Below are 18,166 nucleotides of genomic sequence, written 5' to 3'. Positions count from 1 at the left end.
GTTTTTCCTTTTGCTTGTTTGCAAGATATCTTTGTAAATTGCAACTTAGTGGCATGCGTGCTGAAAATAAACTTGATTTCTGTGCCAGTTTTGTACAATATTGCCAATTCGCCGAATTTTTTCTTTGTGCCTGCAGAGCCCCCCCCCCTCCTCCCCCCCCCCCCAACACACACACACCTCTATTCGTTGTCCGGCCACAGCCGTGTCGGCTTCATGCAACTCGCCCCTCCGCCTCTTAGTCGTTCTATTTTATTGGCCACTCGTAATTATACGAGTGCGTGAAACCCCCATGTAAATGCGATTCGGACGCAACGAAGAGTAAACTCACTTTGCAATGTACGTGCGAAGATCCAGTTCGCGCAGTGCATGCGAGGCGCCTATAGAACTGCCAGAATCTATAATGATCTTCGCGATGACCGTGACGGGACCGAGCAGGATGAAGACGAGTTGCATGCAGTCTGTCCACACGACGCCTCTCAGTCCTCCCTGGTTGGTTTAAAGAAGAGATAGAAAAAGAACGAGAAAATAGAGTATATCAAGCAGCTGCAGGTTCATATACACGTTGTAAGAACGCAAAATCGCAAATGACAGAATGCAACTCCTTCTCTCCCCTGTATAACACTTTCGTACTGTTCAAATTCTTTGAACATATACTAACATGTCCAATTAAAGATGATGCTTACACTACAACAGTACCGGCTGTTGCCAGTAGAGCAGCAGTACTGGCAACAGTACTGTTGCTGTACTGGCAACAGTAGAGAGAGAATGTAATGCAGAAAGGCAGGGAGGTTAACCAGAAAACATATCTGGTTTGCTACCCTCCACTGGGGAAGGGGTAAGGGGAGACAGAAAAGTGAGAAAGAGAGGAATGGGATACTGGCTCATTGCTCCTACGCGAAATAGAGAGAGGTACACTTTGGGAAATACAAAATGTTACAAGGGCACTCGTTCAGGCAAGCAGTTCGAGCGAGTGGTTCACCCTCCGTGATACTAGTTACCACTGCACAATCTCGCATAGCAAGCTCTAGCAACGAAGTCCATCTAATAAATGCAGTAGTTAAAAAAAATCCACGACAAGATTCTTACAATATGCGGTGCACTCATACTGTGAAAATACAACACGTCTAGATGAAAATTTCTGGGCTCAAAGGTAGTAGGATATAGGAAAAGCCTGTTTGCACGTATTCATTGACGTCTATGCCTAAATAAGTGTAAATTGAACAATCCTTAAACAGGCGGTGTCACTGGAGCCAACATTTCGAAAAGTCGACTTTTTCTTCTCTTTAGGCGTCCATCTTCTCTCGAAGTTCTACCATGTCTAAATAAGTGTCCCTCGAAGAGTATCGCAATATTATTTTTTTTCAAATGATTAAAAATTAAAACAAAAATGTGTGCATGCTGGCGAAGTCTAATGCTCTTCACCTGGCTGTTAAAAATGTAAGTGAAGTAGTGCTACTATCGTCAACAACATACGACACACTAAAAGACATACTTTGCGGGCGATACACTCTAGTGAGCTTTCAACGTTTACTCACGAAAAACGCAAGGCACACCTTGAGCTACGCTAAATGGAACCATGAGGCGATGCGAAGCTTGCACGATCGCGTTCCGTTGGCTTTCGTTGGGCATGCTACCGACCTCGCGTCGTGGAACGCGCGTCCTGTCTTCCCTCTAGCCTTGCCTTTAATTCGCACAGTGCGGTCGCTCTTGGCGCTCTTTCGCTCGGGAGCGGACATTTCACCGATCACAAGTGATAATGAAGGGACACGTATACAATAAAAGTTTGATGTTTAATATATACACGATGTTTCACACTCTTTATATTATGTACTGGGCGCATTTCACGGAAGAGTTTCACGGTTTACAGATGATTCCCTCCGTAGCTTCGCCCCACTCATCATCATTCACCCCGTGGATATGCTGTGATTTTTTTTTTTCAAATGATTAAAAATAAAAAAAAATGTGTGCATGCTTGCGAAGTCTACTGCTCGTCACCTGGCTGTTAAAAATGTAAGTGAAATGCTACTAACAACATAACTTTAAAAACCCGTTACTCACGTTCTACACCGAAGAGTTGTTCGTAATAATATTTTGACAGGACAGGTTACAATAATATTGCGCCAAGCTTACTGGGCAGCAATACTTACAAGAGCCGTGTACAGCGTTCCGCATACTCCGATTACGATGTTACACCAAAAGAGGGGTACCCCGAAAACTGAAATACGAAAGAGAAAGCATACAAACATAAGAAAACAGTACAGCTATAGAATGTACTCGTAATGATAAATGTGGACGTCAAACATGCATCGAGTCTTCATAAACACTACAGATACTCCTATGAGAGGTTATTTCTCAAATCTAGCATGTCGGCTGCGCACAAAGGAACTCCGTGGGAATTAGACACAGATACTAAAAACCGTATCAGGAATAATAAAAAAGTCACAGTTTCGCTGCAAGGGCGAAGCAATGAATGCGATAGCAAGAAATGCGGCCCGTGATGGACGCGCTGAAGCATCTGCCCCCCGGCAGCAACTACCGCACGGGCAGACAGCGGAAGGACAAGGTTCTCCCTGCGGAAAGATTAGAAGCGAGCGAGCTGGCCGACGACTTTTAAATGCGCCCGTTGCGCTTCTCGCGTCATCTCGCTGGTAATGAAGAAACGTTTATAAGCGCCTTCCGTCTCAGAGTCCTGCCAGCGGTAAAGGGTGTGTATATAACGCTCGCCTTTGCTACCTGGACGATCTGCGCTTTGTGGCGTAGTGGTTAGCGCCACGCGCTGCGGAACGAGAAGTCGCTGGTTCGATTCCGCGCTTCGGAAGCATTTTTCTGAATTATTTTATTTTTCTTTAAGACCTATATATACATATACTATATATATATATATATATATATATATATATATATATATATATATATATATATACACGCACACACACATACGTATACGGTGCATGAAGGCGGCGACGGCGACGGCAAAATCCAGCCGAGACTGTCCATACAATTGCTATCGCACTAAAACTGGAGGGGACCCTATTCATTCGCTTAGGTGTCTAATAGCGCCACTCGCACCTCGGCGTTAGTTGGCCCTGGTGTATTCCTTGGGTTAAATTCGTATTTCGTCGCACTGCCGACGCGGATCTCAGGGGCCAAGCGGAAAGAAGCTGTTGGTTGAGATCGGGGTTAATGTGTCGCAGCTGTCCCAGCTGCTCACACGAAAACCTTCTGCTCTGAACTCATTTAATTAATTTTCATTATTCCTTCTGACAGGTGATTGGCCCTTATCTTAGGTAAAGTCATGATCTGATATCATTTGTATGCATTATAGCTCTTCGACTTGAACCAGAGCCGTCGATTTAGTACCATTTTTAGTTTTAAAAACATGCTTTGTGAATATTCAGGAAGCCGGAAGTAAGTGCTCCACCGGAAGTGGAGAAACAAGAGTGTCACTTGTTCCTCATACCGATGAACAAGAGTGAGAAGAAAAACGTGTTTCTTTCAAGCCATAGCTAAGACGTCGTCATAATGAGAGAGAGCAAAAGGACGACATGGCCATAAATTATACGCCCCTAAAAAGAAAGTATATCCCACCTAATATTGTTAGCATAGAAATGAAACTGGTTGTCCCAGTCTCGCACATCGACTGTTGACCTTAAAAAAGAAATCCCAATCGTGGCCTTCATGTCCTCATAGGTCCGAAATCAGAACACATTGGACTGCAAGTAAGCTCCAAAGTTGCAATTATAGACGGTATTTTTTTTTTTTTGCGAGAACAATGGGCCTATGTGTGCACTACCACGTGCAGTGTGAGCTTCAAAATGCGAGCTGTTCTGCGCGTTTGTCAACTTCCTTCCTCTGCAGCTAAGCGAGAGGGAGCATTTTACAGGAGCTGCGCCGCACTGGGCGGACGGGAAGCACACCGGCACCTTTGGGTATTGGGCGTCGTCTAGAGTTACCGCCTTAGAGCGCGAGCCCGTTAACGCTTACGAAGATACGAAGTGCAAGCGACGCCTCATGATTGACTGCACTTCCACGTCACCGGAGGGGCATTGGACAGGCTGTGGCTGGAACACGGAACGTTCTTCCTCGATTGAGCATACGTGCATATCTCTAATAGTAATACGCTACTCCTCGCATGTACGCCTCCGACAACGACTACGCATATACTAACTTGGTCGCACTGTATACACCATACCCGCCTTGCACACCTTTTACAACAATGGCTCGTCCTGCCTGCATGACGTGACATTCTAAACGTCTGTTACAGTTAAATACGCATACATCGAGCTTGTAAAAAAAAAGGGGGGGGGGGGTGAGAAATTAGTTTGAAATATCGCATAATCCGATGTAACGCTTTTGAGGAAGTTACCGCATTTTTGGTGCGCAAGTTGGTTTCACGGCGCGGCTCCACAGTAAAGAAAGGAAAGTGGCTTCACGGCAATAGCGGGGATTATTTCTTTTTTTTTCTATATATATTTTTTTCGACGTTTTCTGTTGGGGTGCGGGTCATATGCAATGGTCAGCTTAATGCGAGAAAATACGGTACCGATGGAGACAGCGCATCTCATAGGCGATTGATTTTTATTTTCTAACTTTCTAAATACGTGCACTGGCGAATAAATTAGCGCGGTAAATAGTCTGCGAGCGTCTTTTGCTCTTTCGCGAAGCGAACGGCGACCGCGCACGACGCAAGGATAGGCATGACAGCGATGAATCATGGGAGAAAGCACGTGATGGCAAGTGGTAGTTACTACTCGCGCTGCGCGGTCCCTTTCTTAAAATGGCCATGACACCCAAAAAATTGCTGTTTTCAGTAAAAAAAAAATGCAGTAGGAGGTCCATGTGGCTGCACATATATGAAAAATGTACCGTAAAAGCATATTTCCGTGCAAAATATGCCCCAGAAGTCACCGGCTATAAACGCCGCCCACAGAGGTGACCGCCATTTCGACATGGCGTGTGGGATGTCATGTACTGCATGCAGCATAGCCGTCGTGAAAGCAGAGTTTCATTTGTTGCGAATCGTTCAATTTCGGTGTCAAGCTGTATAAACATGAAATAGCTCGACTGCACGCGCAGCTGACAACGGAACATAATCGTGCGTCGGAATGCGGACACTGGCACAGCAAGCAGCTTGTTACATCACGACTCGCGAGTGCGCCAGTGTTGCCCAACTCCAGGTGGCTCGAAGTGTTATAAAGATATGAACAACGAATTAAGGACTCCACCAAGCGCGAGAAAATTTCGCCACTTCATTTGTGAACGCGCAACGATTAACCAACGTAACAGAGATTATGATAGAAAATTGGATGTCATGGCCCCTTTAATTAACGCACCGCTCGCTCTCCAAAATGCATGCGGGCAAGCCCCCCCCCCCCTTCCCCAGTGAGGGAACGCCAACTTCTTGTGAGGGAGAGCCAACTTCTTGGGCGCTGCCCAATGCTCGATGTATGTAGGTGTTCCCGGCTATATGTGTTCAATGTAGCCGCCGATATTTCTATGCATTGGCGCTAAAGCATTGTCGTATCCGAAAACAGCTCGACATAGAAGATAGTTCGATTTACCCGAGTTCTGTATAACCGGGTTTGACTGTACTGCGAATATCAATAAAGAAGGCCTGACACAAACGCATACGAGAGTTCTTGTGTTTGCAGCCTGTCTCAGTGTCTCACGCTAACGCACTCTTTTTTTAGAATACAAGATGACGTACATCAACATAATCTTCAATATAATGTTTGTTTTATTAATACTTACTTGTGGCGATGGTCAAGCTGGCGGCGAATATGGACAGTGCGCCGATACTTTGCTGAAAACAAGGAGTAACAGTAAAGTTAGTTCTTATTACGTAAATAGAAGTTATAAGAAAATATTATGAGCACATTAGAAAGAATATCAGTTTCTGAGGAATTTTAGTACAATACAGAACGTTTCTAAGTTCCAAGGTTTTCTAGAACGAAAATAATAACATGGCGTTATGGTCTAGTCGGTAGTGATGCAGAGCTATCGATAATACTATCGATACTATCGATAGCTGAGTCACTATCGAACTATCGATGGTGAAAAATACTATCGATAGCGCTATCGATAGTAAAAAATTTGATGGTACTATCGATAGTATAAAATCAACAGCGCGGACTCACTGCAGAATAAACTTGGTTTTCCGCGCGCGTGGTACATAGTGGAGCCGGAGGAGCAGGCCGAAGGGCAAGAAAGTTGACATCATTGCGTTCTTCACCAGAGTGCTTTGCTGACACATGATCATAAAGTCAAACTGTTCAGCTGTAGCGGAAAGGAAGCCTTTACATGCGGTGGGACTGCGCGGCTTCAAATTGATATTGCATTTCGTGATTTCAAAATAAAAAAAATATCATGAAGTTAATTGTAAGGTGTAACTGGTTGCTTTTGGATACGAGTTTATTGATGGATATATTCCGCCATTTTTACGGAGGAAATAATTAATTTCTTTGCCAAAAATTGCTCACAAATTAAGCGAAGGTAGTAGTAGGCTATCGCAAATATTTTGGCAATATGGTCGGCCAGCATCATCATCATTATTCACACCACTATCGATAGTATTGTCAAGTGGTTGTGACAGTGGAGAATGCTGCAGCAAGACCGGGAAATACGGAGCTCTTTATTTGGGCTTACTTGTGCCCAGAAAATCAAAACTCAAAATACAAGCGATACATGCTGCGCACTGATAGTGGCGGGAGCAGTCGTCAGCCTCTGAGTAATCTGATCATCGGTGGAACGCGTCGTCCTTTATACATATATCAGCCATAGAACCTTCCAGGTTTATTGCTGCTGCTCAAGTAAGCTCTCGAATAAACTTGACTATTCGTGTTTGGCGCGTAGTCTTAACAGAATTATCTCAAAAAATTGTGAAGCTTCTCAAACATTACGGCACGGTCTTGAAATACTTGAAATAACGGTCTGCGTCAAACGTTGCTAACAGTCTTTGTGGGTAACTGAACACGAATACATCAAAACAAAGCAATAAACACGCGTGGCAGTAATATCGCTAGTAATAATAAAGATGGCACTATCGACAGTTTGTCGATAGTAGCACTATCGATAGTTTGTTTACACTATCGATAGTTTAAAAAAAAACTATCGATACTATCGATAGTCAATTTACCGGTAGTTCTGCATCACTACTAGTCGGTCTTCACACCTGACCGACAGGGACATGAGTGCGACCCGCTGCCAAGGCCATGCTGCACTGTGTAAAGATAAGGATTAACTTGGAAGAAAAAGCACAACACGGCTCACAGTTAATCGCAAGTTCAGCAACAGAGTCGCTGCGAGCGCCACTCTCAGAACCTTAAGTCTTGCATTAGGGCCGCTTTAGTTTATTTACAGCTCCTCTGCCCCCCCCCCCCCCCCCCCACACACACACACATTTTATTCAAGTGTACACCTTTACATAGAAGGACAAACGGCGGCAATGCAAGACGGGGCCATCGCATTTGAGCATTCTTTTCAACTACGACGGCAGCCTATCGCGAAAAAAGAATAATTCCTCGGCGCTTTTAGATCATTCCGAGCGTATTTAAATATAGCCGCCGTCTTGCAATATCTAATCCGACGCAGGTTTCTAACAGAACTCTCTTTGTTGTGCTAGTTCATGCATGTTAGTTCGGAAGGAATGAGGCGCCAACGAGGCAAAAGTAAGTCCGTGGTCACGTCTTGCGTTTGTCTCATAGGCGCCTTATGTTTGAAGTTTATTTACAGTTTTGACAATACATGTGACATGAATTGTCATGGTGCCGGAACAAAAGGTGTGCTCATACACGCCTTTTGGCGTGTATAAACACGGCGTGTATAAACTCGGCGTGTATAAACACGTATATCCCTTCCATTAACAGTGTTTGAAGCCGAATAGCGAACTACGCAGATCGGTGTCATATTGCCGTCCATTTTCATGCATTCCAACAGCTGCGGCTCACGAATCACAGTTGCAGGTGGAAAGAGGCGCGCCGACATCACATATGTGTAATGCATGTTACCTATATTTTTACGAGATCAGAGGGAACCCAATCTCGCGCTCTGCGTTATGCGTGGGGTTTTCTTTTTATCATTTACGTGACATACTTCGCGATGAAAAAAAAAATCGAACAAAACGGCGGCACGGTTGCAGGTTTTACGCATGTGGCCCAGATGATGTAAAGCTGTCGCTTCCGCGTGCCACTATTACACTTCAATTCAGCTGCTGTTTGTGTCATTTAGCTCGCGTGCCCCGATTCAGCTTGCCCCAATTTGTTTTCATTACTTTGTTATCTCTCAGCAAAAAAAAAAACAAATACAGAAAATGTTGAAGTGGCTCAGCTTGGCTATGTCATGATAACGTAGCGTTAGCAAAGGTTGAGCTGACTGTTGGTATAGCTTTCCCGATTGTCTATGATTAGCTTGATTATCATGCTTACTGCAGCTCCAATTACACACATGGTATACATATCATGTGGCAGACGTATATTTATTTTACCAGGCAACTACTTCGGGATCCGACGAGACAAGCTTCTCGGCTCTTCTGCGCCGTTGAGCAGCATTTGCGCTCTCCTTCTCCATGGCTAAACGACACCGACAAACCCCAGTCAGAGGCGCTATCAAGCGGCTCTAGCGCAGTGTCAGACGGCGACTGCGCAGCGAAGGCGAATAGCTGCGCGTGCGCCAGAGCCAGTACGTCTACCTCGGCTACGACGTCACTCCTCTGGAAAGCTCAGACCTGCGGCAGCGGCGGAGTGCGCGGGAGGTGCCGGCTCCGGTGCGCCAGCTGTGTGACATCCCTGATCCTCGCGCATGCGCAGCACGGCTCTTGAGGAGCCACGCGAAACTGGCTCGGCTAGGTCGGTGCAGCTAACGCTACAAAAGAACACGAGAGGATGGACTACATTCGTAACTGCTTTAACAAGCAGCGACATGCAGCAGGTCACAACCAAATTACGTCTTGTCTTGCTGACATAGTTTATTGTTACTGTTAGCGAAAATGTATTGCTATTGTAGTGGAAAGAAAACCTCTTTACACAGAATCTTGTTAGCGTAAGGATGTTGTTGGGGCATAGCTATGGCGCTGGTTACTATATAACTCAGCATAACTTCAGCTTCGGCGAGTTGGTGTTTGCTAAACTTATAGTAGTAGGGCAAAACTGAAAAAAAAAAATATGGCAGCTTTGCACAAGTGGCGCCAAGCCTGAAGGAAGAGCGTAGTTGGTTGGGCTTCCTTTTTTAAAATGTTTAACACGAAAGTGTTTTATGCCGGGATCCACCGAGACTTCAATGACGTATTTTGTCACGGATATGACGTTGATAAAATGGACGCTAAGGGATAAGAAAGAAAAAAAGGAATAAGAAAAAGCTCCGGCACCAGGTATCGAACCTACGAATTCTCGGTCTACGACGATAAGTGCTCGGCGCTCTTTCGACTAAGCTACCGAGGCTGATTGATGCGCAACACTCCACAAACGTGCCTTCTCTCTCGCACGGTGCTCGCTGTTGGCGTGGGTTGGCGGTGCGGGGCGGTGCCACCGTCTGTGAGCGGCGAAGCGAAGTAATGCGGCATGACTCTTACTAGCGCCGATTGACTACGATTCGGCGACGACGCAGTTAAAGCGTGGCCTCCGAGATTGCGCGCCGGCAGGTTTCCTGTCGGCGCGCGCTCTCGGCGGCCATGTTTAAAGCGTCTTGATACCAGCGAGAAACACTGGCCGCGATAGTATCGGGGAGTCGCCCTAGACGCAGTTACGCTCTTTTGCTTTTCGCTTCGTGTTTGCGTGTGACGGCTCGTTGTCGGAGTAGTACAGCTTCCGCATGCACCAACGGTGTTTCTCCGCCGCCCACTGCTTCCTCTGCGATATCACCGACTGATAAAACGTTCGCGGCTCAAGCTACAAACCTCTGCCTCCGGTGTTGCTGAAGTGCAGTGTGGTAGTGCATGCATGTACACAGGCGTAGGGTGGCGGGAGCTCACATCGTGCCGCTTCTCTCCTTAATTGACGACGCTTTAAAGACGTTCATATCGAGTACTAGTGTTTATTATGTGCTCGTTGATGTCATCTTTGCGCGGTGTTCACGATACGTTGTGTCCAGGTATATGTTAACAACTTCAGCTACCACAACGGTTATATCATAATCATGGACGTTAGTCGTCGCTGTCGAGATGTGCCACTACGCGTGCGCAGACGAGATGTGCGCAGACGCTTAAAAAAACCAAAACGGCCAGTAAGGCAAGATACACGTGTCACCACCCTGAAATACTTAGCAATCTCATTTCAGAATCATAGAGCGTGACAGACGTTTGACTGACGCATGTATGACCAGTGGTTTGGATATGATAGGCATTGATGCGTTGTTTTGTTCTTACCTCTGCCTGGGATCCTAACTTTAGAAAATCGCGATTCCATAAAGGCCAGACCTGCAATGGGCAGACATGCAGGTGCGCACTCGCATGTTTTTTTCAATATATTTGCCTGCTTCCTCATTCGGTCTTTAGCGCATCGGCCAGTTCGGCCGATGTAGCACTTGCCACAGCTGAGCGGAATCTTGTACGCCTCTTCATTCTTTTCCTTCTTCTGTTTCCCTTCTCTTTCGACTTTTGAGCTACTACGATGTGCTTACGATACACCTAGCGCTTGAAGACGAGCGGCATCCAGCAGAGAGTTCTTGCTATTACGCACAAGCCAGAATGAGATTACGATGGTGTCGCCCGTTCATGTGTATAGAAGTTTACCACCTCAGCTTGAAGCGCACGTACTCACACAGTGCCGCTGTTGTTTTTTGTTTAATTTTTGAACCAGAATTGGAAGGTAGACTCAGCGTATACTGACTGAAGTTAGTCGGCTTTTAATTTATTGATTGGTTGACCTCGTTTGTGTGTCAAACGCAATTTCTCTTTCACATGTCAAGTCGTACTCCTAACGGCTGACTGGCGACAGAATGAGATCGCTGTGGCGCAGCACTCCGATTAACTTCAGTGAGCTCTTGTCTGGGAACGAAAGCAAAAGAGAGTATACCAGAGCAGGCAATTACGTTTCCAGAAATAAGTGTCGAGATTAGGAAAGCCCGTGTACAGTGCAGCTTTACACTGTACCTCGCCACAATGTTGTGATATGTGAAAAAAAAAACAAGAAACATGTGAAGCGGTAAGTGAAGCAGGCTATGCGTGTTGTGACATGAGATAATTCCATGAAACGGACGGACAAGAAGTATGGCGGTTGAGACCGGAAACAATAAACTCAGAGTGACATATCAGAACAGATGATTGTCACTACATTATCTGCTCCTTCTACAAGAAAATAGACTGGTTTGACAAATGAGGACACGCTGAACAGTCAGGGAGGCTTTATAGAGCTCAGGGAGGCTTTATATGTAGCTGTCATAAGGAATGTCAAACCGCGTTTCGAAGGACGACTTGTCTTTTTGATGGGTGCTTGACAGGTGCTCAAAGGGCATTTGCACTGCCTAGGTAGATTTCATTTTTACCAAACGCTATGAGGCCTACGTATAGCGTCGCACGTGCGTTTACTTAAGCCGCTGCATGTCCATCGACGTTTTCGTACGACTTGCTCACTCGCAAACTTTCGAGGCAAGTTCGTGTTGATATTAACGCTTTCAATGAACGATAAAGGAAAGAAGATGGCTTTAAAGGGCTCGTTCTTCTTTGTTAGGCACAATATTATTGAGAACTAACAGACAATACTGCCAAGGAAAGTATAGGGGGTGTTCATTATGGCAATTAAGATATAAATGTGAAGAAAGTAAAGTGGACGGAAAGATAACTTGCCGCCGGCAGGGACCGAACCTGCGACCTTCGAATAAAGCGCCCGATGCTCTACAACTGAGCTACCGCGGCGGTCATCCTCCCGTCCATTTTATGGGGCACATATATACCCCATAAAGTGGGCGGGAGTATATGACCGCCGCCGTAGCTCAGTTGTAGAGCATCGGACGCGTTATTCGAAGTTCGCAGGTTCGGTCCGTGCCGGCGGTAAGTTATCTTTCCGCCCACTTTACTTTCTTCATATCTATATCCTAATCACTACGAAAAACACCCCCTATACTCTCCTTGGCATCACTGAACAATAATTATTCAAGCTAGCGTGTCAAGAAATGCCTTGATATACGTTCGTTGTACGTGTGTTGTTGCTTTAGACGAATGGTCAGTGCCGCAAAGTAAGGATAAATGAATAGCGCTTATTTAAAATCAAAGATTTTTTAGCGAAGACTGTTTTGTTCTTTCCTGAAACGAGTTTCCAAGCCGCCCTGGAATAGAAAACGTTTACCGTTGTTCGTCGCGTTGTTCACAAGATGCTTGTTCACAAGATGCCCCCTATAGTCACCTAAGAGGGGGGTCGCAGAGTCTGCCCCATACATGGACTTAATAGGTAGGGGAGGCGCCGCGATAAACCTGCGCCCCCCCCCCCTCCCCCCAGAAGGGGAACCCTGCGCACGCCTATGCTTAACCCTAACCGACAGCCAGGCGAAGGTGTTGAGGACGAAAAGCACGGCTTGAAAAGAGGGAATTGTTACTCACCCGAAGCTCTATTGAGACAAGGTGCTTCGCTTAAGCTGCATTGTGAAGGGTTTGTTCTAGGTGTGGCGTAATCGCGTATAAAGTTAAAAAAAAAACGCTTCAGGGACGCTCCATATTTGACGACAATGGTACACGTGACTAAGCAATGTGTTATCAAAATAGCTTTTCTTTTTTCTTACCGTCAAAAACAGGTAGATTCCACATGCTGTCAGCGAAATTGCTGAGTTGAACCGCAGGCGGATGTACTGAAACAGAAAAACGTGCATTTTTGTTATAAAGCCAGTAATATCCGCTCATACAGTAAGCGCTCGCTCTCATGGTGTCTCTCATGTTGACGCAGGAACATACCCCGCGTCGGAGATGTTGCAATTTGTGGGAGGTGATTCTTTTGAGGACCTAAGCACGAGATCCTTGTAAGAGTGCTTGCTTTTCAACGTCCTTTCGAGTGCAGAGGCATGAGGCAGGAGATTCGACCGAAATAGAAGACAAATTTTCGGAATTCTAAACACATAAATTAAATACACCGTGAACTAGCGATGATACTCAAAGACATTCTGCGAGCCTTCACAATATTACAACTGCTCAGCAGGCACACTGCCATCATAATACAGATCTTTCATTCATTCCTCTTCCACCTCAACCCTTCCACTCACTGCGAGCCCGTCAAGATTTTCACCGGCAAAACACGCGCGCTCTTAATCCACCTTGTGTCTGCTCCCCCCTCCTTGACCTCTTACTAGGGCGGAGGAAACTGTGTTTAGGAGGCTTAGAGGCGGGGTGGCCCTTACACCGGCTGTCATCTCAACGTGGAACTGGTCGCGTGTACCACTAGGCGCCACGAGTCCGTACTGTTGTGTCCCAGAGAAGGAGGCAGGTGCGTGACATTTAGTATGACCATGTCCAGCTTTACAATAGGAACGCTTCCGTCTGCTATATACTGCAAGCCGGCCTCCGCTACAGTGTCGCGATCAACTGTGACCGCCGGGTACATAACGAATCCCACGAAACACTGCTTCAATTCGTACACAACGCAGGGCTCACAAGGCACGTCTAATACACATATACACATAATTTATTATGTCTTAACCCTGTCAGACGCCACACATGAAGAATTGTAAATGTGTCAAATCGATACGATGTTATTTCAAGGCACTCGATATTATATTGCAACAAAAATAATGTCGTAAATACGTTCATTTATGTGTGTTATAGTAATCATTTCTAATAACTTTGTAATCAAACATCTATTTATTCTGAAGCCATTCGTGCTCTCTTTTTGCATAAGCAGAATGAAATCTCAGACGAGAAATATAGTGCAAATTTGTTTTCGATTATCTCCATGCTGAGCAAAGAAAAATTATACTTTTGACGTGGCTCGCGGGAAGCGGCCCGTCGCACGACTCGTCGAGTATGATAGCGCCTTCAGCAAAGTGATCATATGCAACAGTGCGCTGAAACATGATGTTAAATGAAGACATATTTTTATGCAGGAGGTTCAATTCATCCAAAGCTCAATCTCTCTTGCTCTTTCTTAGCCCCAAGTCGACACAAATAGCAAATACAAGTGGTGTACACAATTGTGTACATAGCGTCTCAAAGGGTTAAGGACAAGTGTATATCGCAGTGAAAAAAATGCTGCGAGCGGAAGGAATTTGCAAGACATAAACGAAAGGTTATCAGAGTCTTCTGGTTTCAAAGCCTGCAGGCAGATGTTTTCGCACTTATAGGGACGTAAGTGCGAAAACATCTGCCTTATTTCACATAATTTCACATAATTTCGCTGACATTTTTTTTCACTCTTTAGTTCGTGCAGTATCTACCGTTTTCAGACAACAAAGTGACCTGAGTTATAGAGTTCTAAATAATTTGCAATGATCACTACATGTCAGCCCTCAGTATCTGAAACCTGTCGTGTGTTGCTGCGTGAGAATCAGGGGGCGCGCGCAAGAGGATGCGGTGAGACAAAATATTGAAACCCAATTTAACACTAGGCCGTGGACCTGCCCCACTGAAAAAAAAAGAACCATGGTCATCATTGAAGCCGCAACTACAGCAAAAATAACTTCCAGAGTTTAAAAATTTTTTGAACATACAAAAAAATATTCGAAGCATGCTAAACACTGGCGAGGCCAATTTTGAACTTATTTCTTAAAACATACAGAAAAAATGTCAGTATTCATTATCTCAAATGTTGCTCGTTTGTTTTGTCCTGTTTGTTATGCAGATACGTGGATGATTTACGTGTGAGTTTGCAGACTCTTTTGTACAAGTTATCTTGGTTGCGCTTGTGTACGATTCCATTCCTTGATTTTATATACACGCGAGTGGTACCTGGCCAACCTTTTGAATTGTAGCCTGAGATTTTCTATATTTTCGTTTCCTCGTGATTTCAGTTGTGTACGACCTTTAAAGAAGAGCAGCCGCCTCCAGTAAGGGAAGTCACCACCTACTGTAAACCACACTTTTTTTATATGTTGTTTAGGAAATGTTATCACTTTTATATAGCGCCGGCTACTCCTTTTCACAGATAACAGAATTCGTGACAATCGCAGCAATGAAAGAAATTATATAATATAGCACCTATTTATTTATTTATTTATTTATTTATTTATTTATTTATTTGATTTGCATACATACAAGAACAAGGACACAGAGAAAAGAGGGAGAGAGCAAGCTGGCAACTGCCACCAAGAGGGGCACAACGCCTGCCTGCTCTTTCGGGAGGAGGGAAGAGACAGAGGAAAGGAAGTTAGGAAGTAAAGAAAACATGACGAATACTTGGACAAGATTAGGTAAACACACACACACACACACACACACACACACACACACACACACACACACACACACACACACACACACACACACACACACACACACACACACACACACACACACACACACGCGCACGCACACACGCACACACACGCACACACGCACACACGCACACACACGCACACACACACACACACACACACACGCACACACACGCACACACGCACACACGCACACACACGCACACACACACACACACACACACAAATAAAAAGAAACGCTTATAAATGGTTGGCCAGATCTTTTTGGTCCCTAAAGGTCAGCAGAGCTCGATGGACCTGGTCGGGTCGAGATACACAACCTCTCGGAAAGAGGTAATCGTCAATGGTCGCGAATTTAGACCCGAGGAATTTATATTCCTTAATCAGCAAAACCCGCTGCGTAGCAAACGCGGGACAGTGTATTATAAGATGCTGAAGTGTTTCACAGGAGCCACAAGCTGCACACAACGGACTGTTCACACGTCCTTGACGATATAAGCGTTCGCGCACCAATACTGAGCCGACTCTTAGTTCAGAGCACCTATGGACAGTTTATGCAAATCAGTCAAGCCGTAAAAATTATGCCATATTCACGAAGCTAAAGTGTGCTAAAGGGGAGCCCTTGGAATACGCCCTCAATATATTATCTAATTTCCGGCTATTACGCTCAGCAAAAGTAATCACACTGACTGCACTTTTCCCGATAAAGTAAACGCTACCATCGGAAAGGGTACTGTCACGATAGTGTTTACGTGTTGTACCTGAATTAAGGTCCTATGAATATGTAAACCCCCCCCTCCCCCGCACCCCAAAATAATGGCAAGATTGCGTTTCGCTTTCGATAAAGGTACTCTGTAATGACGTCATGACGCAGAAGGTGGTCACGTATTAGCTGGACGTGACGATCGCCTGTTATGCTGCTACGTGTTGCGATGTCTGATCTACCATGATAATAATTGTTGGGGTTTTACGTCCCAAAACCACGATTCGATTGTGAGAGACACCGTAGTGGAGGGTTCCGGAAATTTCGACCACCTGGGGTTCTTTAACCTGCCCTTACATCGCACAGCACATGGGCCTCTAACATTTCGCCTCCATCGAAATGCGACTGCCGCCCCCGGGTTCGAACCCGCGACATTTGGGTCAGCAGCGGAGTTTAAAAAAGAGATGGAGGACGCGCCACGAATTCCTAGTTTCTATCTTTTTTTTATTCTTTCGTTTTATTTTTTTCTGTGTTGTGAAACCATATTAATGCTGGAGCAAGCAAGACTACTGCGCGGGACGAAAATACCGGAACGCACGCACAAAAAATAAATAAATATCTGCTCAGGAAATCGGGCGGTATGTTCCGCTCATAAAATAGAAAGCACGAGTGTGTACAGGGCACAGCACCTGTGATATTTTTTGCTGCGAAGCGCAGAAGTGCCAAGCGTAGCATAAAACATATGGTTGGCAACGGCTGCCAGCTTTCTACAGCCGTGTACAGTGCATTGACACGGCTACTGGCAGCACGTGCAGCTGGAGTACAGCTAACGTGATCATCGAATGTATGTCCTAGTTAACAGTTAACAGCCCTACACATAATAAAAATATCGCCAGGCCTGCGCGGAACGCGCAGCACAGTCACAGCGAAAGATGTAAGAGCTGTCTTTCTAGAGCCCGTTGTAGGCTCTATTGGGGCAACTTATACAAGTACACATGCAAGACACCCACTACGCCATAAATCATCGTAATTTTAGGGGCGAAGCTCCTTACAGCATCACCTGGTCGGTCGTCGCTCGATCATTCAATAGATGGCGCTGTCCCACAGAGACGCATGCAAACTGCAGTTGTGTAGATGGCGCTGTCCCATAGATATGTGTGCAATGTGTGTGCAAAAAAAAAAAAAACAAAAAAGAGAAAAAGGTAAAAAAAGGGAGAAAAAAGCAGCGGCACCCTGCACGCTAGATGGCGTGCAGTAATCAAAGTGGCGTATCGCTTAGTTTACTGCTGGGCGAAACCGCTGAACATTTCACGGTGTAACCATGGTTGCTTCAGGAGCTTCGCCCAAGCTCTTCATCGTTCACCCGTGGATGTGCTGTAATTTGTTATGAAGTATTGAAGCACCCAGTATGCCATTATTCGTCATTCTGCGGAGAAGTGTGGTGGTATCCGCCACACATTTGTAAGGTATTACGGGCACTTTGTGCTGTGGCTGGTGACGATGAATAATTATGGCTGAGCCCTTAGTAATGGGCTGGAAGCATTCAACGACCCACTCGTTGCGCAGTTCGCATTGTATTACGCCTGGTTGTTATTTTACTCTTCTACCAGGCTGCATTACATATGTTAACGCGATTCCTTGCCCGACATGACGCCTGTATAGGGTCTTATTGCGGAGGGGTTTCAAGCATCGGCGTAGCTCTTCGATAGAATGCTCGACTGCCACGCAGAGGATCCGGGTTCAAGTCCCATTCATTCCCATTTTCTTCTTATTTCGCGCGATAGCAATTACGGACACCGGCGGCGGTGGCGAGCAACTTCGACACCGAAATCGGCTCTTGTTGTGATCACATAACAGCTTTCGCTGTACAAAATCACCTACCTAGTACTACGTGCATGTGGTTAATCAGCGAAACCGAAGCGTGCACCCTCGCTGTTTATCACTGCGTTAATCCCGGCGGTTCGTTAAAGTCTTTCGCAATTACTGGCTACATCTGTCCAGAAATCTTAATTGGTGTACGTCGCTCGTGTCTCCCACCTCTTCACTTTTAGTGGGCCAGTGTTGAGTAGTGGAATTTGCTCAATTTCTAAGGCACTTTCGGTTTTGCTCGCGGACGACTTC

The 18,166-nt window shown here is 45.5% G+C and overlaps 1 protein-coding gene across 1 annotated transcript in view; it reads right to left on the bottom strand.

Moving 5' to 3' along the window:
• The window catches only part of LOC125756237 (sodium/iodide cotransporter-like), a 41,475-nt gene that overhangs the window by 5,707 nt on the left and 17,602 nt on the right, over positions 1–18,166 (bottom strand). The window contains exons 2-5 of the mRNA XM_049416547.1: positions 12,706–12,771; positions 5,752–5,803; positions 2,148–2,215; positions 329–486 (exon numbers count right to left, since the gene is read on the bottom strand). Coding sequence (XP_049272504.1) covers positions 329–486; positions 2,148–2,215; positions 5,752–5,803; positions 12,706–12,771 — 344 coding nt within the window. The remainder of the gene's footprint in view (positions 1–328; positions 487–2,147; positions 2,216–5,751; positions 5,804–12,705; positions 12,772–18,166) is intronic.

This window comes from Rhipicephalus sanguineus, chromosome 6 (genome assembly GCF_013339695.2).
Source record: "Rhipicephalus sanguineus isolate Rsan-2018 chromosome 6, BIME_Rsan_1.4, whole genome shotgun sequence".
Classification (NCBI taxonomy): Eukaryota; Metazoa; Arthropoda; class Arachnida; order Ixodida; family Ixodidae; genus Rhipicephalus; species Rhipicephalus sanguineus.
This window is presented reverse-complemented; position numbering and strand designations above follow the sequence as displayed.